We start from the raw sequence: 24,624 nt of genomic DNA, 5'->3' as shown, positions 1-24,624 counted from the left end.
CTTCAGACTTCCTCCTCCTCTGCGCGTTTTCATAAACAAACCACATTTTATTTTCCTCTTCCTCCCGCTGCACTGTCCTCCTGTCAGCCTGCCAGCATTGTCCGGACTCCGGCTCCTGTTTTCTACCCGCGGGGGGACTCTGAAAAAGCGGCTCCACGTTCAAAGGAGAAGACACGCGGGGAAAAAAAACGGGGCTCCGCTGCAACAACCACCGGGGCTGCCCGTGTTGTCTTTGTCCCGAGCCGTCAAGCGCGTGGCCGAGCCGTTGGACGGAGCCGAGCAGCACACGACCTGCTTTTTATTAGATGATTGTCAGCTGTCGTTTATATCGGCCCGCCGTGTAGAGCGCGAGGAGCTTTCTTCAGGTGAGTCGACGGACAACCCGAGGATTTCCTGCATTGCGCATCTGAGCTGCTGTAATGCGCGAGGGAGCCAGCCAGCCAGCTAGCTCGCGCGCGAGCAAGCTAGGTGGCCCGATTTGTATCTTTAGCCGTGTGTGTGCGCGCGTGTGTGTGTGTGTGTCAGACAGCCGAGCAGCAGCAGGGCATACATGGCGCACAGCACGCGCTGCAGGGGCTTACGTTTAGGGTTAAGCTGCCTGGTTGCATCTCATGAGGCAAGGATTGTCTGTGCAGACTATTTTCAACCAGGAAGCAGGCTGCCTCACCTGTGTCTTCCTCAGGTATCTTTCTCCTTCTGTTAGAAGCTGCAAGCTTTGTCCAGTGCTGGTCCGACTATGTGTCTCTGCACACAACATAAGAAGACGGGCGACATTATTTACTTGAGCAATTGAGTTATTTTCATCTAACGTTACACCGATTGTTTTTGTTTTGCACCATCTTGCATAACAGGTTAGTTTTTAATAACTGGCTTCAGCTTTGTTGTCTTTGTTTTGAGATGTGTTTCGACTTGTACATTCCTGTAAATTGTTCTTTGAAATGTGCATAGTTACATTTTGAGCAACTTAATAATGAAGCTGATTCTGATTCAAATAGATTGAAATGTCTGCTGCTGTCTGCAGATATAACATATTAATAATAAATCTTCAGATGATTGATAGGAATAGTCATGGACTCGTTATGAAACATTATGAGACACATTATGAGATTACAACCTCATAAATTCACATGTTAACATTTTTGATTGGAAAACTGTCCAAATAATACCTTTGAGTCATTGCTTCCTAACTTTTCATCCTTTTTGGAGTTTTTAGTCTATTAACTTGGTCACTAAAGTGTTTAAGTCAGTAGGGGGCTGGGCCCAGAGTTTTGTCTTATAATATCTTTTAGTCATATGCGTTCCGCTTCACATAATTGTATAAAAAATACAAAAGCAGGCAAACTATCTGTAAAGCTGCAACCAAAGCAAATCAAATTGATTGTCAAACTGAATGTAGTCTGATCAGTTCCAGCGTCACGGTTTATTTACAGGTTATGTTGGGTGAAAGTCTTGAGCATTGTATCGCAATTATCATATGTGTTAAAAGCTGATGTGAAACATGTCCGTGTCGAACATCTTTCACTTCCTCACTGAAAGCTAGAAATGTAATCAGAGTGAGGATGTTGAACTTGCATAGAGAGAACAAACCAGTTGTTCTTAGGAGACGCCAACTCTCAACTTGCTTCCTTCTCCCTCAGACATGGTGAAGCTGACGAAGGCCAAGACGTTCCAGGCCTACCTGGACTCGTGCCACCGCCGCTACAGCTGTGTGCACTGTCGCGCCCATCTGGCAAACCATGACGATCTCATCTCCAAGGTTGGTATGACGCCTCTCTTTTGTTGTAAAAAATCATTTCAGGTGGCATGTAACACCGCCCTGTGACTCTTGCATAGTTTAGAAAGTGGGAAAACTGGAAAAACTGTACTGACTTAATGCAAAGAGAAATCTCTAAAACTTAGTAAACATTTTGGAAATGAATAAAAAGTCTTATCACATATTGTGTTGTGTTTGGTCCACATTTGATCCTCTTATTTTGTTGTTCATCCATGTCTCTTAGTCTTTCCAAGGCAGTCAAGGGCGAGCCTACCTCTTCAACTCTGTGTGAGTACTTTGTTTTTAATATTACTACACGTTGGCACAATGAATGTAGAAAAGTAGCGACAGCTGTTTCCAATTGTATTATGTGTATCCCCGTAATCATTGTGTAACAGTGTGAGAAATGACTTCAGTTTTAAAATGTACTCTCTTTTTATATTCCTTTCTCTTAACTACTTTATCAAATCTTTTTCAGTACTTTTGTGGATCATAGAAACAAAAATCAGTTTGTGAAAGTGGGATCTTTTCCCAGCGTATCTTTTCAATAGTCAAGTTGTCCATCAAAACAAAATCCCAGTATCAGACATGTTTCCACACACCACATTGCCAACAGATAATTAGATTTTCTCTGGAGTGAACAATAAAGTTCACTTTAGTTGTGCTACTTCTGGGCTGGTGGGTCAGAAGTACACTCTTAAAGGTTTAAATCAATCAGATGCTGATCAAACGTTTTAGTGACGCTTTGTTCGAAATGGTTTCATGAAAAGGCATCTGCCCCGGTGACTGTTTCATGAACCACAGTCTTTTTTTTCCCCTTCAAAAAAGCAATTCAGGACAGTAGGTCAGGTTAGTAAATGGTAATGAGAGTAGTTTAATTACTGCGAAGCCTTCCGTGACCCTGAGAGGAGCTGCTGTTTGACAATCCTGCGTTTGGTTTCAGAGTGAACGTCGGCTGTGGTCCTGCGGAGGAGAGGCTGCTGCTCACAGGACTCCACGCGGTCGCCGACATCTACTGTGAAAACTGTCACACCACGCTGGGCTGGAAATATGTAAGTGCGTCCATGTGGATGAAGTGCAGGCTTCATGCCACCGATGTCCCATGTAGGTTTTGATTTACACTACAGCCTCAGATTTCACCTGTTGACAGCGCCCTAGTAACATTAGCAGGAAGAGCACAAGTGATCTGATCCGTGTTCTGCTCTGCTTTTATTTCAGGGATTGGAATTATGTGCTGCGTTTTTGTGGTGTTTACTTTTATGAGTTTTACGACCAGTCCCCTTTCTTGTGGTCACTTCATGGTATCTTTGCAGCCGCTGTAACCCGGAAGTGTAAACACGTCAGCGGTTACATGTGTAGAGCCAAAAGCTACTATGTATCCTTTTAACAGACTTTTTTAAAATTCTCTCTACACATTTAATGATGTGGCTAAAAATGACATAGTTTATTTCCATTACCTCCATGAGGAAATAGATTATTAATAAGTGAAGCACACATTTACAGAACTTAATGTCACTTGATTTTTCATTTTGTAATGTGGCCCTAGCTACAGATGCAAGTGATCATTTAGCCTAAAATAAATCAACATATATTAATCAGTTCAAATGCTTCTCTGGTGGGAAAAAGTATTATAGTTGATGTAAAATACACATTTAGAGTGTCTGCATGTTCTTCGATGAGACTAGTACTGGGTGGTACATACGCATGGTAAAAGTCTGGTTTGAGCTACTTTAATCTCCTTTTGATAACACTCATGCACCTCCCTTCTGCAGGAACAAGCCTTTGAGCTGAGTCAGAAGTACAAGGAGGGGAAGTTTATCATCGAGCTTTCCCACATGATAAAGGACAACGGCTGGGACTGAGAGGGACATTTTCATCTTTCTTCATGACTTTTTTTCAAAGGTTGCCTCCCCCTCGACTTAAAAGGGTTCCAGTGTAGCTTCCTCATCCCGCGTACGAGCCATCGCTGTGTCACACTTTCACTTCGTGCGGCTTCGCAAAGAATAGCATGTGATGCCTTATCTTTTTCTGCTCTTCATGTTTTTCCAGCGACCACAACAACACATTTGCTGATCTTGCTATCCAGATTGCTAGTTGTGCTGGGACATGGACTGAATGAGTGCAGGGTTTGTGTGTGAAAGACTGGGAGACGTAGTCACACAGGCAGGAGTGCGTGTTGGATTTTAAAGCGTGTGTTTGAGTGATGAGCGCTAAACAGTCTCGCTGTGTGGGGACGAGGCCACCACAAAGTCAAATAATCTGATCTTCTTGCATATCAGATGCCGGTATTTGGGGTTTCCTTTTGAGTTTAAGGTGAACATTTAGACATATCTGGCCCAAACGGAGTAAAGTCTATAAGCCTGTTTAACCCGGAGATCACTTATGAGTGATGATGGGGTGTGGAAATGCTTAAAGCAGCGGGAGGTTGTTTTTATTTTTTATCAATGACATTCATGTTTTTTTTTTGTTTTTTTATGGTAAGATCTGAAACGCTTGTTCATATTTTGCTCAAGGCAATCAGGCTGTTGAATTAGACATGTTAAAGCCCACAAAGGTCTCCTGCAGGAATTCTTGAATCTGGTATGAGTGTCTTCTGCTTGTTGGTATAGATTTTAGTGTGGGTGTGTATGTCTGAATGTGTGTGCGTGCGCGCGTTACGATGTCTCTAGCTGGATGGTGTTGAGAAGCATTACCTTGGGGTTCACATCTAGAGTTTCCACTGCTCAGTTAGGATATCTTCACTTTTACTTAATGCTGACGATATCTATCCTACATGTGTAGCCTAACACGGCGCTGCCCCTACGGATCCATTTACTCAATCGTGTTAGAGCAAAGTGTGATTAGGATTATGTAGCATATTTATGGTGTGTTTTTTTTCATTTTTATTATGTCTGCTTCAATCATTAAAAGTGTATTATTTTAACCTAATCTTTCATTAAAATACAGTGTGTCTGTAACCTGCTGTCAGTTGTCTTTTGCTTGGGATATTTTATTATACATTATATAATCTTGCCTCTGATTCCCACACATGCATACTTTAATTATTAGGATAATAAAAGTAAAAAACACTAAGACAACATGCACGCCTGATCTCCAACACTTGAGAACTCTTCATCTTTTTTTTGAGCATTATTAACTTATTTTTTTTAGCATTAGCGGCGTTAGTGGTGTTGGAACATCTTCAATTTGTAATTTATTATGAAAACCTCTTAAACTTTTATGTAGCTCACAATTACAGGGAGGAGGAACTCAAACAGGATGCAGTCAGTAAATCAGCCAACAGATGGCGATGTGGATACTGTTGGAATAATGGTATATTGGAACTTGGTAGTAAATTATACATCCATGTATAGTTATACTATATATCGTTGTTGAATATCTTGATGGTTCCATTCAGCTACTTTACAACACTAAGGGTCGGTTTCCAAAGGCGTTTCTCTTTAAAAATGCCCCTGATTCAAATAAAAAGCTCCAAAAAGTATAAGTAAAGCATAGTAATATTTCACAGTTTCGAGCATTGAGTGTGCTTACAACACGTATTGCAACACATGACTGTTCGTTTGCTTACTTGTTTCAACAAAAGTTATTCCATACACTGCCAACAAAGTCAATACATATTCTCCTCTTCCTGTAAGAAAGGGATTGTTGAACTTAGAGCAGGACCAGGTCACATGATTGATCTCTGACTACAGCTAAGAATGTCTCTTTATGGCATGCAGTGGCGAGGCTGCTGACAGTCATGTGTGTGCAGCACATTGTGTCTGCTCTGCTTTCACTTTTTAATCCTGTATGAGATTTAATACATTGTCGAAGACACAATTTAACTAAAGGCAGTGATACACTTCATACAAGTAGTACTGGTGGATGTTTATTTGTTTATTATATTTTGTTTTTCTCTAATCCTCAATAGTATGTTACAGTGAAGCAGACACTGCATGGTACATGTCAACCAAGTGTTTTCGACCTCAGTATACAGAACGTAGATGTCAGTTGGGCAACCATATTACAATAAATAAAAAGAAACGGTGGCGTTAAGTCCCTATCTTAAATAATTTATAAAAGCCCTATGAATGAGTTGGAGCTAAAGTTTCATTAAAACCCAGCATATACTATATACATATACTGCAATATGTTGTATTTCTGCTGTAACTGGCAAAGGAAAAATGTTGTTATTGATCATCAAAGTAAAAATCCCACATGTCATGTATTAATTCATCATAACTCTTATATGAGGGATATAAACTACAATGTATGAATTTGTTTTTAAATTAGTACATTCATTTATTATGTTTGGTTGAGCAGTGAGGACTTAGTGCCTTGCTCTGAGACACGTCAACAGGAGGTGACTGTGGTAACGATCAGACATCAGGTTCAGGACAGCACTGATTTATTTATGCAGAGACAATTTTAAAAGTAAAACACATTTCTGTTCTAATATTCTTGAGGATAAGTGATGTTATGTAATGTTTGATCTCTTGATTATCCCCCGAGGTTTTAAAATCCCTGTGTTGTTTCTATTTGTTTAGATTGTATCTGCTTTTTTTTTTTTTTAGCCTGGGTTGTTTTTTTCTGTTTTGTTTGTATTTTTTTCTCTCTATAATCTTGGTACGAAAAGCGCTCTATAGATGAAGTTAATTATATCATTCTTATTCTTATTATGGAAAGCCAACTGTACATGCTTACTTGCAAGAAGATGAATTATGTAAAGCTAACACAAAGGTCATCACATGTTTGTCTTGTATAAAAAACATCCTTCAAACCAAAACTGGTATTCGAATATGAAAATATATAGATAACCAACTTTAATAGCCATCAAGACTCTCTGAGAATGCTTTGAGGGCAAAGCATTTTTTAGAAAACCAAACTGTGTAAAGAAGGCGATGCCAGAACAGAAAGAGAAAAGATAGGATGTAATTACAAATTGAATCTCTACAGAAAATCTGCTCTAAAAGAAAAATGTTCTGATGTGAATCATACAGTGCCATGTTCTTATTGCTGACATTATAATTTACAGTGTCACCTTGACAAAGGCAGATCCAAGATGTGTCTTCAGGTCAATCAATTAAGTCTTATTTTGTTTGTCCAGGAGAAAGTCTAATGTTGATTTAAATGACCTCTCCTTGCCAGGTTATGCCAAGGTGAAAAAAATAGGCCTATACAACATACTGCTGTATATGAGGGTGGCTATACTAGATATTATGGACACTGTATACTGTGTCTTTATATTATTCTTGTTAATTTGTTGCTACATTTATAAATTATAGAGTAAACACAGTGTTTATGGTTGATTTGACTATCTACTCGAAACCTACAATTAATACGCCAGCATGTAGTAAACTAGCGTTGCAACTGCAGTCAGAACACTTGCAGCAGAACATACCATATTATAGCCTACACACTGTACAAGCTACTCATATAATATAGTGTAGAATTACAAGCTGGTGTGCGTGTAAAAAAAAAGCTAAATATTTCAATCAAATGATAATAACTTGTACAGTACACTTTATGTTGCGTTAAACAACACGGGTTATTAATCTCGACCCTGTTTGTTGTCGATCACCCCTGCGTCCACGCAAATGGATCGTTCCGAGTCGGTTGATCATGTGACTTTTTCCGGATCGCCATTTTCCTCTTCTACACCGGCGCTCTTGCTGACAGCTACGTTGTCGCCCCCTTCTCAGCATTTTAACCTATCCAGAGCTGACGGTGGGACAAAAAAGGGGAAACCTAAAAAGAAGAAGAAGATAGTCTGCCTTGTAGCTGTGTCGCCCCGAGAAAAGTGCGAGAATGTCTTCTGAGGAGAGCCCCGAGTACGCGCCTTTCTTCGCTGTGATGGGAGCCTCTGCGGCCATGGTCTTCAGCGGTAACTACACCAGCTCATTCATCCGACATCTCGATATAACGGCGAACTAGCTCAGCCAGATGTTACACTCTCAGTCTGTCTGACTGACTGTCTGTCTGTCTCCGGGAACACGGTGTTGGGGTGTTAGCTGAGTCGGTCACGGCTCACACACACACACGCGCGCGCGCGCACACACACCTGCCAGGGATGCGAGGCAGAAGCGGGGGAAGGTTTCCACCTCACGCCGTCGCGAGCTGCCTCCTCTACCAGCCTGGTTATATCATATCAGGCTGTGATGCTGCCTTTCTTGGTGACGCAGACTCTCTCTCGCTCTCTCTCTGAGGTGGCAGCTGCACCGACCAGGCCGTCTTTAATCTGTTATAATTGACTTGTTTTACAGCACGGGGGAGTCTAGATGCTCGTGAATTATATGATGAATACGATTCTCGTTGGGGATTAGTCCCAGGCATGTCACTCGCTGGTTTAATGTTGAGTGTTACAGGAGGGCCATCATCTGGGCCTAGACGTCACTGAGGGGAAATAAGGGGAGATCCATCCATTCACACGAGGCGGGGTGCACCAAGGTTGTCCACGAGGCAATAACGCAATTTACAGAAGTATTTTTTGGGGGTGTGGGGGGATTTACAGTCAATCGCGGGATGGCAATTCCTGCAGACAGCTGTCTCTATAAGGTGGAAATCATTGATGATTTTATTATGACATCAATTGACACAACAGGTGGAGTTTGACCATTGAATGACAGTTATCTCATAAGATTGTAAATCTAGAGATGGACATATCCAGCTTTTATCAGTCAATAGAATTAAAATACAAATATCCCAGTGCATGCACCAATCCAATACCAGAGCTTTCTTCCATAATTAAAACATGTGTAAATCTCATTGCATAACTTAATTAGATTAATTCATTTTGAGTAAGGTAACATCAGGCCAGCGAGATGTCCACTGAGATGGCGGCCCGTCGTGCCTAAATAAATACAAAACACTACATTTTCTAATGACATTGACCAAGAAACTGTGTGTAATGTAGATTGCTCACACACGGACGACACCCAGTTGGTTCAATGTATCTGTAGTTCAATCCAAATTATTATATTTTTTTGAAGTAGGTGTTGTCTGATAGGAAATTGGAAAACAGTCATATTTGTATCGCACATTCATGCCTGAAGGCTCTGCTTTAAGTTTTATATAATTAACGCATTGAGGCACACAGACATCTTGACAGCAGTGTTATTTAGGCTTTCATTTGAAAATATATAATACCCTTCAATAAAATCTCTGTTTGCTGATAAAGTTTCACAACATTTTGATGGTTCACAAATGCGGTCAGACCGAGGTGACACTCAAGGCCGCTCAATCAAGCACAGAGTAGGCGACAGCTGTGTATTGCTGAAGACTTACTGGACATGTGATGTCCATCCTCATCCATTATCTATGAGTTGCACCGTGAGGAAGTTGTTAGTACAAAAGTGGCCCATGATGCATTTAAAATGAGCGGGATCATAAGTTATGTTGTACTTTCAATGCAAATTAAAAAAGAGCAAAAAATATAAGTGGATAAGAAAACCACTTTCAAATCTTCTCTGAATAATATGACGAAAATAGTATTTTGGGACGGCAATATTAAAAATTATGTGTTGCTTATTCACACAATAGTGAGTCGATAAGCACATATCGCTCGAAAGTGTCAACACACCCACATCAGCAAGTGAGAAGTGGAGGGATTTATTTGCTCCTACTGGCATTATGATAAGCAGGTAATGTCAGTTTTTTTTTGCTTATCGTCATCAAACCCATATATGATGATGATGATGATAACAGTAATTGGCCTCCACAGAGTGAAGTTATCCAGGTGACAAAGAATAGCACTGAAAACTGGGCCTTTCCTTTTCTTTGTGCTGCCTGTCGTGCTAGTCAACCATCTGTAGAGAAGGATTGCTGTGTCGAGTAATTGTAGTAGATTAACCTTTAAATGGGTGAAAGAATGGCAGGTGCAAGAAAAGTGATTTAATGGCTGACAAACAGCTGGCTGCTTAAGTTCAATCAAAAACTGAACTTAGGTCTATTTGTTTGCACAATTGAAATACATAAAATAAGTGTTCATGGGAGGCACTGATCCAAGGGGCTCATACATTGCCCTTTAATACAAAATAATTAAACTGCATATAACTGTTAGTAAGATTATAAAATAAAAGCATAAAAAAGGGAACTTGGAATCAAAAACAAAAGGAAATTTTCAAGAAGAGGCACAGGATACTGTATTGTTTTAGAACAGCTATTCTGAACAATCTCACAACGGGTGGCCAGTGATGTGCAGTGTGACTACAAATATGCAACAAGCAGATGTCAGGGAGGGGTGCGGTGACAGCAGAACAGAAAGAGAAACTTTGTAAAGTAGTAAGTATTGAAGTGGGTGAGGTTTAATGGGTTAGCAAGAGTACAGAGTAAAACCATAAATCACTTTTTAGAGATGATGTAAGGAAAGAATAGTTTTTTCAGTTCAATAAATTTGTAAGTCCGCCTCTTTTTGAAATTATGATGTATAGCACTTTAGTTTCTCACTTATATATGATTGGACGGGAGAAAATTGGCAGTTGAGTATTTCCTGCTGTTTAATTTTGTCTGTTACCTGCATGCCGGATCTGAAATCGATTGTCTGGGTTCATTATTCTCCCGCAGCCTCATTCGAATCCATATCTCGTCTGGGTTGAGTTGTTTTTGTCAGGAGTCGTTTGTAAGTGAAGAATCAACACTGACTAAACAGTCGAGTTAACAGGAAGTCTCTCCTCTCTCGCGCAGCATTAGGAGCAGCGTATGGCACGGCAAAGAGCGGCACAGGCATCGCCGCCATGTCCGTGATGCGGCCGGAGCTCATCATGAAGTCCATCATCCCCGTGGTCATGGCTGGTATCATCGCCATCTACGGGCTGGTGGTGGCTGTGCTGATAGCAAACAACATCTCTGAGAGAGTCACCCTTTACAAGTAAGATGAACCTCTGATGCAGTGGACCATTAGAATTGTTTGTCTTTACAATAATAGTGTGTTATTGCTGCTCGTTCTACATTGATAATATGCTGTTAAGTTGAAGCGCATACACTTAAACGGAAATCTCCTTCATCTAGAAACACATTAGAAGAAATAATAATTTAAGTCAAGTAACCCAAATTGATTCATGAGTCAAGAAGTCCTAAAGATATTTTTAACTTAATTTCAACCACCTGACAGAGTTTTTGTTTGCTAAATGTTTGATTTCAGTCTTCACGATACATTTTTAATTTCAATTAATTTTCTGTAGCCTAAAATCACAAATGTCTAATCACAATCCTCAGTCCCGGGAAATTTTACCTGCCAGGCAGGTAGTGAACAGCTAACTGGTCAAAACTTGTTTTACTAAAACTGTTTTATAAATAAGTGTTGTATGCATACTGTGATCCTGCAGCCCAAAATTTCTCTACATTTCTCTGGTTTTATCATTTAAGTTTATGAACTACATTGCAGACTGAAGTCTGTCGGTGACAAACAGAGTAAAGTCTGACTCACGGGTTCAGTATGCAACGTCTGTAACCTCACTTTGCTGCATTTTCATATTCATACGGTATTAACTTGTGCAATTTGTTTCTTTCCAACAGGAGTTTCCTGCATCTCGGTGCTGGTCTGAGTGTGGGCCTGAGCGGTCTGGCGGCCGGGTTCGCCATCGGCATCGTGGGCGACGCCGGCGTGCGAGGCACCGCCCAGCAGCCCCGGCTTTTCGTGGGCATGATCCTGATCCTGATCTTCGCCGAGGTGCTGGGGCTTTACGGCCTCATCGTGGCCCTCATCCTATCTACAAAATAAATGTCCGCATCAAACACCATCTCATTCATTCCACATCGAAGCAGCAAGAACAACTAGGAAATTTCCACCTACTTCCATTACACCCCGTGGGTCTGACAGGATGGGATGGCAACAGAAACACGTCAGCGGCCCACTTGACCGCCGTGTCCTCAGTAGATGTGATCTATCCATATTGTTTAAAGCCATCCAGTTGTGTCAGGTCTTGTGAGTACTGAACGGGCATGAAGATGTATTGGTTGTTGTGGGATGATATGTGGACAGTCTGCTTGATTTGTTGTCTGATCTTAACCTGTACAGTGAACCAGAGTCCCTCCACCTCCTGTAAATGTAGTAACCAGTCTGTGCTGTGAGTGTGAATATTAACGTTTAACCCTCTGCTCATTCCCCGCTGTTCTTTGTTTTCTGTTGGTTTTTTTGATCGTCATTCTCCGTTCGGAGACGGCTGAAGAATCATGCGCACCAGTAATTTATTTTTCCATGTTCTTTTCGGGGGACCGTTTTTTGAATCTCAGTGGTGAGGAGCTGTCAATACATATTTTTTTTTTCACTATTTATGGAAAGTTCTGAAGACTTTGACTTAATGAAACTGTCTAAATGGAATACTGTTTATTGAAAACCCTATATACATAAAATATATAAATGATCTGTGTATAGTTAGATTCATTGCACTGTGGGTAATTGTTCTAAGTGCTTGGAATTCCTCTGGATGTAGTGTGATTTAATAATGGAGGATGTCCACATGTTGACATGGAGTTGATGGTGTGTGAGTGTGTGTGTGTGTCTGTGAATGACCTGAGTGCATAATGTGTGTGCAAGTCTTTATGTTTAATATGACATTCTCCAACACTAGTATTGTTTACCTGTAGTGCTGCTGTCTTGATTTTTTTGTTTGTTTGTTTTGTTTAAGGTGACAGCTCACTGTTCAGCCATGCCTGTCAGATTTCCAAATAAAACTCAACCTCCTCCAGAACATTGTCTTGTCGAGCGTTTTCTTCTGCTGTCCATTGAATGACTTAACTTGCTGCGTCAACATCACAAACAATCGTTATTCAGGCTTCAACTCCTATGGTTAAAACCTCATATTACAAACTTTTAAATATTTTTTCCACAAAACATGGATGTTGTTCCCATCACTCACATCTTTTAATGGCCAGTCTGAAAAGGAGGAATTATTCTCGCAAGCTAAACTTGTAAACCAATGCTCAGAGACATCTGACTATGGATTTTAAGCATAATTGGAACAATTGTGAACCTACAGGTTTGTCGTTTTTCCACTTACTGAAATGTATTATTTTGAAAACTTCTTTCTCCACTTAATACATATTACACTCAAGAGGGCAGTCTTCACTATACCTATACTACTGGTACATTGTTTATTCCTGATGATGAACTAAATAACAATAACACAGAACTTCGACTGATATTGGAGTATTTCTGATCATGTGCTTTTACGTTTTAGTTAAATAACATGTAAATGTCTCCTCCTCCTGAATAACTCGACACTCCTCGTTCCTCTGTAACAACACTGAAAACTTCCTGTGGAGGAGGCAGCGGGCTCCTGCAGAGAGCCTGTTATTGTTTATGGTCGGACTGATGTAAAGTAGGTCATGGAAGAAGGAAGCTCCGCGAGCCGTCGCCGCGAGTTAACGGTCAAAGAATAAAAGGCTTCGAGGAGCACCGTCTCCGTGGTGATTATCCGGGGTTTCCCGTGGACGCCGGTTGGTGTACAAGGCAGGTAACCTAACGCCAACGGGTTTCTCTCGCGCGCTTAGCAGCGCGCAGCTAACGAAAGTTAACTAGCTGGTTTAAGCTAGGTGTGAATCTGCATCACCACTCGAGTTATTTGCACTCTTTTCGTAATACGTGGCTAATGAACCACGTAGTAACCCGGCATCTACCAGTATACTAAGCTATTGCTCTTTCTCTATAAATATTAATACATATATGTATACATAACCAGTTGTCAGGGTTGAGGCGCCTCTGACCTTGTTACATCCTGCTAACATTTTGACGCATCCGCTGTTCGAAGGGGCGGAATTCTGTGTATTAGCTACCGTTAGCCGGGCTAGATGGCCAACTCGAGCTTGTGAGGAAAAAAACGCCGATACTCGTTTCGCTAATGATGATAATAATCTTTGGTCAAGCCACAAGACTAGTAGCTACCAACTAACGCTAGTTTGCGTTACATCAAGTGGTTAGGATGATATATGTGTAGGTTCACTGTTAACTTGCCCCACACATCTTAACGCTCACAAGGCTTCATTTCACATTAACATTAGCACGTGTTAGTGGTGAGATGAGACCTCAGAACAGCAACAACAATGAAGGTAAACCACGAATCTTAAATAGCAGCAATTAAACAATATACCCATGTGAATTGCCAGAGAGACTTCAGTGTCTATAACTTTTAAGATTATCATGGTGTCCAATTTATTTTTTCAGCATCTGGACAGATGCCCTTCCTCCACCATCTGGACTGAACCCCTCTTCTCCTGGTTAGACACTGTTGCTGCCATGTCCAGGCGCAGTAGGAACAGTTGTGCATGGAGATATGTTTGGGGGGGAATACGAAGGGATGCCGATGCCCGGGCACTTGAAGAATGGAGCCATGACCGCCTAGAGGTAAGCGTACAAGGGCTGCTGTTTCTCTCATTGGCCCTAACGCTCTGAACAGATACGATAGAAGCGTCAGTGGACGCAGGAGTTTTTGCTTGTGTCACATGAGGACACTTGTTTCCCCCCAGACAGGAGGTATGATGTGTCATCACCATAAAAATGCACGTCAGCTGTCAGACTTAAAAGCCTCAAATTTGGCCATTGTAAACAGTGTGTGTTTGTTGGAGATGAGGTTTCAGATATGCAATTTACTGTTACATCTTAGATGTGTTGATAAAAAGGTACATTTTCCAATGCAGTGCCCAATGTTGACTTTGTAGCAGCCAAACATCAAAACCAGTGTTGTGTTGTTACACAAGAAATGCTGCTGGAATTTCAATGCTCTCTACATTGTTGCTTCCCAGTACAGTGATTCGGACTCTGAGGCAGACTTCTCCGCAGTGATGGTCCCTCCGGTCCCCAGTGCTGTGCCTGTCACCGGAGAGTCCTACTGTGGCTGCGACTCCCAGGCTGCGACCAACTATAACCCTCGTCTGCGAGGTTTTCACCAAGTTAAAGACTGCCACTGTGGCGAGGATGACCAAGGTACAGGACAGCTCCTGCATATAAATGGCCCACTTTATAATTCAAAGGTTCATTAGCTGATGTCACTTGAGTTACACAATTTAAGCCAATCAGGTTATTTTTTATTTATTTATGAAGCTCTAAGTTCCTCTCACATATGTTTTTCTACAAATAAAATATGACTTGTATTAATTGACACAGAGTAAAAAGCCAGTTTAAGTTCAATTTCTTTTTGCTTTCGCCATGAATGACTGAAGGAGTTCTGATGTTTCAGAGTTTGACTGGGTTTGGGACTGCAACAGCCGATCGGCAGCAACATTACTGAGCTGCGACAACCAAAAAGTGAACTTCCACTCTGAATACAGCTGTGGCACAGCAGCAATCCGTGGCTCCAAAGAGCTGGCTGAAGGGCAGCACTTCTGGGAGATCAAGATGACGTCTCCAGTGTATGGAACGGACATGGTAAACCTCAACGCCTCATCTTCCAACGCTAATCTGCTGATTGATGTTACACTTCCGAAAGAGATCCAAGCATAGAGCAAATATTTGTCTCTGAATTGTTCTTTATATCTGTGCAGATGGTCGGTATCGGTACTTTTGATGTGAATCTAGACAAATACAGACACTCGTTCTGCAGCCTGTTGGGAAAAGATTTAGACAGCTGGGGTCTGTCTTACACGGGTAAGATTAACATGTTATGATGTCGCAGCAACTTCTCACAATTGGAATTGTATAGGTTTAACCTCAGTGGTTGTATTTCTTTTGTCAGGCTTGTTGCATCATAAAGGAGACAAGATGAACTTCTCCTCCAGGTTTGGACAGGGATCCATCATCGGGATCCATCTGGACACGTGGCACGGCACACTCACTTTCTTCAAAAATCGCAAGTGTATCGGTTAGTAGGCCTCCGGGCAGCAGCCAGTCCACCATGGACACCATTCTGGAAACCATGGTCCACCATAACATTAATACATGTGGCCCACAGTGCAGTATTGTAACAAGATATTACACATTTTTGTCACGATTCTCGATGTAGGTGTTGCTGCCACAGAGCTACAAAATAAGAAGTTTTATCCGATGGCGTGCTCAACGGCAGCGAAAAGCAGCATGAAGGTGATCCGGTCCTGCTCGGCGCCCACCTCCCTGCTGTACCTTTGTTGTGCTCGCCTTCGGCAGCTGCTGCCGGACTGTATGGACACTCTGGATGTGTTGCCGCTGCCGCCAGGCCTCCGCCAGTTGCTCCACAACAAACTGGGCTGGGTGCTCAGTCTTAATAGTGGCCCCACAGAGGAAAGCCCAGATGGGCCCGAGCGGCCCTCCTGCTCGCCTACCCCTCCACTGGCAGGACCGTCCTCCTCTAAGAGCGACTCAGAAGGTTGCACTTCTGACCCCGAAGCCTGTCGGAGGAAGAGATGCCGCTGGACGTGAAGAGATGCCCAAGTCCTACCTCCTCTTAAACACTGGCAGACGCTAATGTCTTACAGCATCGGATCGAGTGGTTCCTACTTGCCTCAAGCTTTCCTCCACATCAATATTATCCAGTGGCGAAGAAAATAACCAAGATCGGAGTAGTACGAAATTGGAAAACTGTGATGCAGTATTTCTGCCTACATGCTTTACTGTGATCTTTCTTCTCTCATACCGTTCAGATATCTTCTTGCTCATCAAACATTCAGTATCCGAACCAGCTTCAGTAATAAGTAGAAACGGTGTGGTGTTCTGTTAGCTACCATAATTTGTTGCCATTTATGTAGATGGCAATAGTGAAAAGATGCAGGAACGGACTGTGCAGTGTAACACTGAAGTTAAGTATGGCCAAATTCTCATGGTCATTGTGGTACATTTGCAAAAAAGTGGTTTAAAAAATGAGACTGTACGTTTTAGGGATGCACTGCTACTGATATTGGACCGATCTTGACTCATTTAGTTGGTATAGTGACAAATGGGACAATCTATTCAATTATTTTCTATGTTTATAGACTATACTATATGGAATTGTAATTCCTGTTCATGTTTTGGCCACGTTGTCGCTACATTTAAAAAGTTTTACTTTGAAGACTTTTTTGCAATTTTTCTTTACATATAAAATAAAGATCCCAGTCACTTTGACACACAAAGGCATACAGCTTATTAATGAATTAAAGACATCTGTACTCTGCATCTACTGTTACCCAAAGCCCAGGTACCGGTATCTGTATTGAGACTGAGACATTGGTGCATCCCTTTCATATATTTTGTGTTTTCAACCTGTATGCAAATAATGTATATTGTCCTCAACCTCAATGCTAACGATGCATTATCAAAGTATTACGTTTCATGTTTTACTGGCATCCACAATTTTCTGTTAGGTTGCCAAAGTGAGACATTGCTTCTCATGAGTGAAACAGACAGGAAGTCACACCCTAGAGGTCTGACAGTCTTCTGTATTTCTTACCCAGAGGTTACAGCTTGAAGGCATACACTTTTTAAACTAAAACGTTTCAACAGATCAAAAACTTGTTACAAAGAGTTTAAGTGAACCTGAATGTACTTTGCATTTTTTACTGCTCCAAAAAATGAAAATATTCCAGCCATCTTCTCCAAACAATTAAATACATCTATGGTTCTTGTTTCTGGAGCGAGGTGTGGGGGGGGGGGGGGGTGGTAATGGCAACATCCGTCCGTCACAAGCTTTTGAAAGTTTGTTGAAATCGTTTGCCACTTGTTTGTATAAATGATGGGTTTTCATTTTCTCAAAGATGGGAGCAGTATTACATTGTTATTCGCTGTCGCTCTTTAAAAATTGGATCGTGAGACTAGTAAGCCACTCAGAAGAGACTGCCGCACATGTAGAGTAACAAAATATGAGATTATGAGCAGTGTTCTTTTTTTTTACTGATCTGTTTCTGCAACTGTGTTTTTAGGTTTTCCCAAGGCCTTGTCCCTACACTTCCTGTTCTGACTCCTCTTTACTAATTAATAGTACTCTATTTTAAATGCTTTTAGGATCAAACACTCAGCCTTTGTTGGTCTGATAGCTGGCTCTAAAAACTTTCTTGTTTTATACGAATTTGATTTCAAACAGCCAAAAATACGGTTATAGAAACTTCTTAGACTGCTCCTGGAGAAGAATGACGATTCATATTTATGAATAATAATCATAAAAAAAATATAGTATACAAATTGAGCACATGAGAGGACAGTAGAGGTGGATTTATGCTGCCAAAGGGGTTTGCAATGGTCCAGTGGATGTTTTGATGCTCATGAATTACAAACATTTACAGCCACCTTTCAGGCCTTTGGGGGATGTGTGGTGTTAAGATCAACTCAAGTATTACTTGACCATAAATGACAGGAGGGGGGCTTTTGGGTCCGGTATGTAAATAACTCTTATTTTGCTTCCTTTTGGAGTTTCAAACTATAATAATAGAAGTATAAAGACAGTATTTGGTCTCAGTGTTGAAGCTATACAGTCTGCCAACATCTGCTGTCTTCATTCATGTTCGCTCCTGAAGGGTCCTGCTTTAAGACGTGCACAAAGATTTATGCTCCTATGCAATACAACCATCTTATGCGATAATGGTTTTCAGAAGGAGTGTGTGTTTTAAGCTGTTAAAATGGAGGCAGTGGTGAAGGTAGCAGAGGACCATGATGGTTAGTTCTGAGTCGTGTGACATGGGACACTTAATTCTGTCCAGTTGTGTAGCGATTGATCAGAATATTCTCTGTAGAGCTAGTAAAGTGCGAGATTAGTTGTAGTCCATCAGATGTATTTTTTGTCTCATTTCACAGCATTTGTCTTCACGTTGATGCATCCAAGCACTTTTTATTACTATTGTCTTGTAAATAGAAAAATTCTAAGTGTTTCTTCTATACCGTGTCATATTAATAATACTGTATGTGAAGGCCTTTACTCACCTTGTTCTGTATAAGTTATCAGCATGGGTTTCAGCTGAAAATAAATGAATGCTAAATATGCACAAATGACTGGATGTATTTATTTATTAAGAAAACTGGCACTGAAAAAAATAAAGTCAGCATCTGGACTGAATCCATTTCTCCTGGTGAGACGCTGTTGCTGCCATAAATATCCATTCTTGTCAAATGTGCACTTGTTATTATTCCATCATTCATTAATTACTTATTAATGTGCTAACTGAAAGGGCTTCTGCTTGATTTGACGAATACGGAACCAAAATGAGCAGCGACAGTTTTCAGGGAACATTTCACTGTCGGACCACAAAAGCGGAAGTTGTGTCTCGCTTGCGGAGGTCAAGTTTCGCTGGTCCTTTTCGTCGGGCACGTTCGGGTACTTCTAATTTCTGATATCTGAGTTTAATCTGTATCTATAGTTCTTCAATCGTTAAGTAACAACTCTCAGTCGATGTGAGTGGAAAAATAGATTAAATGTTTTATTTTTATTTTACAATCTTTTCCGCTCGCTAACGGACTGAGGTTAACCTGGTAAACGTTACATCAGGGCTGTAATGTGTTTCTATTCTGCACGTTGACAGCTTGACATGAATTTGTTTCTCTTAAATAACTTGAATCTTTTGCAGAATAAACGTTTGCCGGAGCTTCCCCGTCAGCATTGTGGAGTAACGTGAAGCTCTTGCACATCAGCCTTCAGTCATGGTGAAGAAAAAGCGACTTCGTCTCATAGCAGAAATGGCTCGGAAGATCCGGGCGTACCGGGAGCTGAAGTCCCGGCCGCGGGATTCCCAGAAATACGCCCTGGACTACGAGTCGATGAAGCGGCCTTTCACGGGGAAGATGCTGCCTGTGCTGGCCTGGCAGGACGTCCGAAGGGAGAACCGCCTTTTCTCCCTGCTGGCGGGCATGAGGCTGTTCGGAGTGGGCCGCCTCTTCACCCGCAAGTCCTGGCTGGAGGACCACGCAGAGCCCTGCTACTGGCAGATCACTAAGGTCAAGGTGGACTACACGGCTGAGGTGAGAGTGGCTCACATCCATGCACTGCCACTGAGTTATAGGTCTGCATGTTGCCATCCCGAGTGTAGAATTGAGCAAAAATGCAGTTTTGTTTGTCTGTTTGGATGCACATCTAACCGAATTGCACCTGATTCCTGTGTTTTTTCAGAACATGGATCATGGCAAAGCATGGGGCATTCTCACCCTCAAGGGTAAGATTGTACACTATTTATTTGATTTGAATTAAACTGTAAATACCGTTGTGATGCCCTTTTTTTTAAAAGAGTTTCAGCAGCCTTTTTGCGGAGTTACACTTAAACAAACAGCACACAGTACTTTTGTTACATTTTGTGCTTGTCAGGAAAAACGGAGGCCGAGGTCAAGGAGCTGGACAAGGTAATGTACCACGACTGGCGCCTGGTTCCCAAACACATGGAGCAACAGATGAAGGACTTTCAGCCGCTGCCTGAGCCGCCTGTGCGCTATGTGCCCTTCCCTCCCCTGCTGCGCGCCATGATGCTGGCCCAGCACAAAAAGGCCACTGGCAGCATAATGGCTGAGGAGCCAAACTTGCCTTTAAAGAGGGATGTCTTGCTCAACAAAGACTATTTCCGCAAGCAGGAGCAAGAGATGCAGAGGACGCAGGGGACACCGGTGTGATACTTGTGGTTCTGAAGATGATAATCTCGGACATTTGGACCAATCAGTGTTGATGGAAGTTGTATTTCTTCTGTCCAAGCACGCTGGAATCTGTCACCTCCATGTCCCGATAAATCATGGACTCAAATGACTTTTCTGCTATTTTCATCTGAAGCTAGCCTCTCTGAGTGCGATATATATATTTGTGCGATGTGGTGAATATTAAATTCAAGATCAACTACCACCGCTATCAGTGTTTTTTTTTAAAAAATCATAGTGTACTTTACTTAGGTGATTACAGCCTTATAGCTCTGAGAATGCACATTACACATGACTGGGGTTGTGATGCTTTTACCACCTTTTTTGCACCATCAGAGGAAAAGCAGCAGCAGCAGTAGAAGAAGACTCAACCTTTTGACAACTAAGGCAAAATGTACTGTTATTTTGCCTGATTAGACCTTTCTGTACCACTTTTGTCATATTTGTCTTATAATCACACATCTTTGATTTGTGAGACATCGGACTTGGCCCTCAATATGGAGGTGACTGTAAAAAAAAAAAAAAATACTGTTTGCATTTTGTAATCCCTACAACCATCTTGATGACATCTTCTTACCCCTACTAGATTTGTGGGACATGCTTTGACAGCACAAATGACTAAAAGTCTTAAAGGATTTATTATGGTTTTCACATAAGTCCCATTATAGATACAACCACATCCAACATGAGCAGAAAATGAATCTATCAGAATATCTGGATTCACCTGTGTAATCAGGCATGGCTTTTTTAATCTGATGAGACTTGCTTATAAATGTGTCTCAGGATTATGCTATGAATGAACAGCAACACAGTGCAGACTGATAAACCTAGAGAAAATTATAATGTATAATAATCATTAGTAGTTTTTATTTATATTCTACTAACATTAAAAATAAGTAAGAGTAGTGTTGATTTACTTTCGAAAACAATCTGCAAAATAACTGACTTACCTGAATTACAGTAAATCAACATTGTAACTTTTCTCTCTGTATAGTGAGAAAGTAAACAATGTGACATTACTAAATTTTACTTCATGTCTAACTTTTTTCGTTCAACCGGCGGAAATGGACTTCCACAGATTTCCCCTCGCGAGCCTCGGGACGGCGCGTGCCCGCGCTTTGGGAAACATTCCGAAACGTGCGTGCGTGCCTACGTCTTCATCCCTCCTTCCTTTTTTCCCCCTGTGTGACGTTCCTCCGTCAACCGGCGACAACAATGATCTGCCTGCTCTTGTCCCTGTTTTCTTACTTCTTTCAGTCAGGTTGGTGCTGAATCTCCGTTTATTCTCCGCGTATCTTTTATTCATGTTCAGTTTGACCTCCATGCTCACGGTTTCCTCTCCGGTCGGTTCAACAGACAGAAGGAGGAGCCGTTAACCGGTGAAACGATGCTGTCGTTAACAGACGCAGTGTAACGTGAGAGTCGCTCGGGTTTGAAGTGTGACATTACTAACTGTGTGGGTACAGCTACCGTTGGCTCGTGTACTAATATACAAAGTACTCATAGCGGGATAATCCACGTGTCCTCGCTGTACAAATACGTTGATTCATCGTCCTATTAATAGCTGTAGTGCGCTACTACGGATGCCGGTGGGGTTCACGTTCACGCTGAAGTTATACACGCGAAGAGGGCGAGGGTACTACTAGTAAAGACCTGAAAGTGATATTTGTGAATCTAATAATTACTCCTAAAAACTAAGAAAATAACATTTTTGGAGATGCATGTATTTTTTTTTTTTAATTTAAGTTGTTATATGTGTATCCTCAGGGCGGAGATTCTGTCTGCAAGCAAAATCCTTTGTTTGTATAGCACAGACGGATTAGATACTAATAAACGCCCTCTGCAAAAGTAAACCCAGCTAATGCCTGAGTTGGCATCAATCATCTAGGACTGTCAGCGTTTTTCTTTGCCGCCATTTCTTGAATGAAGGATGCTGCTTCTCTCCAGTCTGTACCAGGATGCGTGAAAGCTGCACAAGGTTGTTAAACACTTGTTGATTTGACCTTCGTCTTTGTCCTGTGTTGTTTCTGATCCCAGGCTGGACCGGTGTGAATGAGCGCACCTTCATTGCCGTGAAGCCAGATGGCGTGCAGCGGAGGCTGGTGGGGGAAATCATGCGTCGCTTTGAGAAAAGAGGGTTCAAACTGGTGGGCCTCAAACTTGTGCAGGTATTTGGGATGTCAGCCTTTTTAAAATCTTCTCTTCATCTTCATTCATGGTCCATATACATGATCACGGTTAATATGATACGTTAATGTTTGTATTTTAAATTAATGTGTGTCTGTCTTGTGTGTCATCAGGCGTCTGAGGATCTCCTGAGGGAACACTACTGGGACCTGAGGAGCAAGCCTTTCTTCAGGGGATTGATGAGCTACATGAGCTCTGGACCAATCGTAGCGATGGTGAGATTCTCCCACATTCTCTACACGTGTCCACAGGATAATGGAGGCTTTGAAAAATTCACAGGGCGTTTTATTTAGCTAATAATGAACATAATAAGTCATGGTGTCCAGAAAGCAAGAAACAAGCTGCTGTTGAATGGTCCTCTAGAATGAAATGAGAAGTAGTTTTTTGTCTCATCAGTCTCCATACATTAATGTGATATTTGTGATTTTGTTTTCTGCATGCTGTAGTCCTGTGCGTTTCTGTGTTTGTTCAGGTGTGGGAGGGTTTGGACGTAGTCAAGACGGCACGCAAGATGATGGGAGAGACCAACCCTGCCGAGTCGCTGCCTGGAACCATCCGAGGGGATTTGTGTGTGGAAGTGGGCAGGTGAGATCTCCTGATGGTTCAGTTGTCCTCCTCTGAGGGGAAATGTGAGGCTTTACTTACAGGAGGCAGCAGTTGTGACCAATTTAATTTCTGATGGCTGCATTATATTCAAATGTCCCACTGGGCTGAGACAATGTGGGAACAAAGTCAGTGTGTGTGTATATATATATATATATATATATATATATATATATATATATATATAGTCAGTATAGTATGTCAGAAGAAAAATCATGAAAAAAGTCATAGTAAAAAAAAGTTATAGTATTTTATAATTATTTTAAATAGTCGTAAGAAAATTCATAGTGTTGCGTGTCATTAAAATATGTGAGCATAGTAGCTCATAGAAAATGCACTACTAGTAGTTAGTACAGAATTCAAATATGTTATTTAATATAAATAATAATTTAAATTTGGTAAGACTGTTCGGTCCCGGATGTTCTCAACATGTTTGTGTTCTGGTTCCGTGTTGCAGGAACGTGATCCACGGCAGCGACTCCGTGGAGAGCGCCCAGAAGGAGATCTCTCTGTGGTTTAGGCAGAAGGAGCTTAACTGCTGGGAAGATATCAGCAGCAGCTGGATCTACAACTGACGCTCTGCATGAGCTGCTGCGGCTCCTCCGTCCTGTGTTTGTCTGTGCTGGTGTTATGACAAGATGGAGCACATCATACCTAAGATGCATTTTGCTTTGGCTTTAGTATCTTGTAGCCACAGAAGAGACTTTAATTGTATTTTTTTTTTAAATAATCAATCTGAACTACATTTCCGAGGTGAAATGTCTCTTCAAAGCGATCATGCACTAAGTGAGCAATAACTTCAACAGTGACACGACTGTGTGCTTCTGTTATAGTTTTCATTGTACTCTTTGTTTTATTCCAGAAGCTCGTGTTTACAGTTTGTTAGCAAAACATTTGGAATGTAGAGCAATAAAAAGCTTGTAATTTATAATGTTCATCGAGCAATAACACATCAGGGAATGGCGACTAAATGTCTGCATTTAAATCAATGCTGAAGGTTCATTTCTGCAGGATGCTTTATCTATAAACATTCAGGTCATGTGCTGTGCAAAGTATTTTAAGTTGCATAACAGCCAAACTGTTTACCAACGTTTTGCACATAAAGTTCTTTTCTTGTAATTGTTAGTGAAAAAGTACTCCAAAATATACATGTTTCTCCTGTAGTAGTACTTCCAGTGAGAACCCAACAACATGGTAGCGATGAACAGCAATGGACTGACACCATTATTGCCTTTCTACACACGTGTTTCAGTTCCCTGTACTTTTAAATCAAGATTCTGAAAGTGTGCAAAATGGATCACGTCACATAATGTAAAGTGTAGAAGTTTTAAAATAAGATGCTCAAATTAAAGAGAAACTGCGCTGAATTAAGAAAAAAAAAAGTTTTTTGTTCTATGAAAATGTCTCCAGTTGCTGCTTTTGTCACATTTGTGCTTTTCTAAAATCCCATGATGCAGTCTGAATTGTATTGGAATCATTAAAAGCAAGAAATCTGGTCAAGAAATCCTTTTATATTAATATATCGAGTCAGTTATGTTTGTTTTGTAAAGTAAGACACGAACACATCAGCTGTATGTTTTTTTTTTCAGCACACAAATATGTTTAATATTTAATCCAC

General features: G+C 41.3%; 5 protein-coding genes across 7 annotated transcripts; all 5 read left to right on the top strand.

Moving 5' to 3' along the window:
* Positions 1–233: 233 nt before the first annotated feature.
* On the top strand, positions 234–4,710 carry ypel3 (yippee-like 3). Its single transcript, XM_068578930.1, has 5 exons — positions 234–365; positions 1,638–1,756; positions 1,998–2,041; positions 2,697–2,805; positions 3,526–4,710. Exons 2-5 carry the CDS (start codon positions 1,640–1,642, stop codon positions 3,613–3,615), a joined length of 360 nt encoding a protein of 119 aa, XP_068435031.1. The 5' UTR covers positions 234–365; positions 1,638–1,639; the 3' UTR covers positions 3,616–4,710.
* A 2,662-nt stretch (positions 4,711–7,372) lies between these two features.
* atp6v0ca (ATPase H+ transporting V0 subunit ca) lies at positions 7,373–12,420 on the top strand. Its single transcript, XM_068579059.1, has 3 exons — positions 7,373–7,616; positions 10,415–10,598; positions 11,246–12,420. Exons 1-3 carry the CDS (start codon positions 7,541–7,543, stop codon positions 11,448–11,450), a joined length of 465 nt encoding a protein of 154 aa, XP_068435160.1. The 5' UTR covers positions 7,373–7,540; the 3' UTR covers positions 11,451–12,420.
* Positions 12,421–12,981: 561 nt separating this feature from the next.
* Positions 12,982–18,549, top strand: spsb3a (splA/ryanodine receptor domain and SOCS box containing 3a). Of its 3 annotated transcripts, none has more exons than XM_068579503.1 (7): positions 12,982–13,181; positions 13,893–14,072; positions 14,471–14,651; positions 14,905–15,092; positions 15,209–15,311; positions 15,400–15,525; positions 15,667–18,549. In XM_068579503.1, the coding sequence occupies exons 2-7, from the start codon at positions 13,965–13,967 to the stop codon at positions 16,056–16,058; spliced, it is 1,098 nt and encodes a 365-aa protein (XP_068435604.1). In that variant the 5' UTR covers positions 12,982–13,181; positions 13,893–13,964; the 3' UTR covers positions 16,059–18,549. The 3 variants fall into 3 exon arrangements, with proteins under 3 accessions (XP_068435604.1, XP_068435605.1, XP_068435603.1); XM_068579504.1 differs by having other exon boundaries at positions 12,982–13,185; XM_068579502.1 differs by lacking the exon at positions 12,982–13,181 and adding an exon at positions 13,198–13,777.
* A 305-nt stretch (positions 18,550–18,854) lies between these two features.
* On the top strand, positions 18,855–20,421 carry mrps34 (mitochondrial ribosomal protein S34). Its single transcript, XM_068579233.1, has 4 exons — positions 18,855–18,918; positions 19,169–19,559; positions 19,708–19,750; positions 19,900–20,421. Exons 2-4 carry the CDS (start codon positions 19,242–19,244, stop codon positions 20,196–20,198), a joined length of 660 nt encoding a protein of 219 aa, XP_068435334.1. The 5' UTR covers positions 18,855–18,918; positions 19,169–19,241; the 3' UTR covers positions 20,199–20,421.
* Positions 20,422–21,344: 923 nt separating this feature from the next.
* On the top strand, positions 21,345–24,501 carry nme3 (NME/NM23 nucleoside diphosphate kinase 3). Its single transcript, XM_068579234.1, has 5 exons — positions 21,345–21,477; positions 22,254–22,384; positions 22,517–22,618; positions 22,876–22,988; positions 23,464–24,501. Exons 1-5 carry the CDS (start codon positions 21,432–21,434, stop codon positions 23,579–23,581), a joined length of 510 nt encoding a protein of 169 aa, XP_068435335.1. The 5' UTR covers positions 21,345–21,431; the 3' UTR covers positions 23,582–24,501.
* The last annotated feature ends 123 nt before the right edge of the window (positions 24,502–24,624 follow it).

Source organism: Clinocottus analis, unplaced genomic scaffold (assembly GCF_023055335.1).
Source record: "Clinocottus analis isolate CAN_PGR_092001 unplaced genomic scaffold, fCliAna1.0.p SCAF_16, whole genome shotgun sequence".
NCBI classification, from domain to species: domain Eukaryota; kingdom Metazoa; phylum Chordata; class Actinopteri; order Perciformes; family Cottidae; genus Clinocottus; species Clinocottus analis.
The sequence above is the reverse complement of the archived record's forward strand: the minus strand, read 5'-3'. Positions and strand labels throughout refer to the sequence as shown.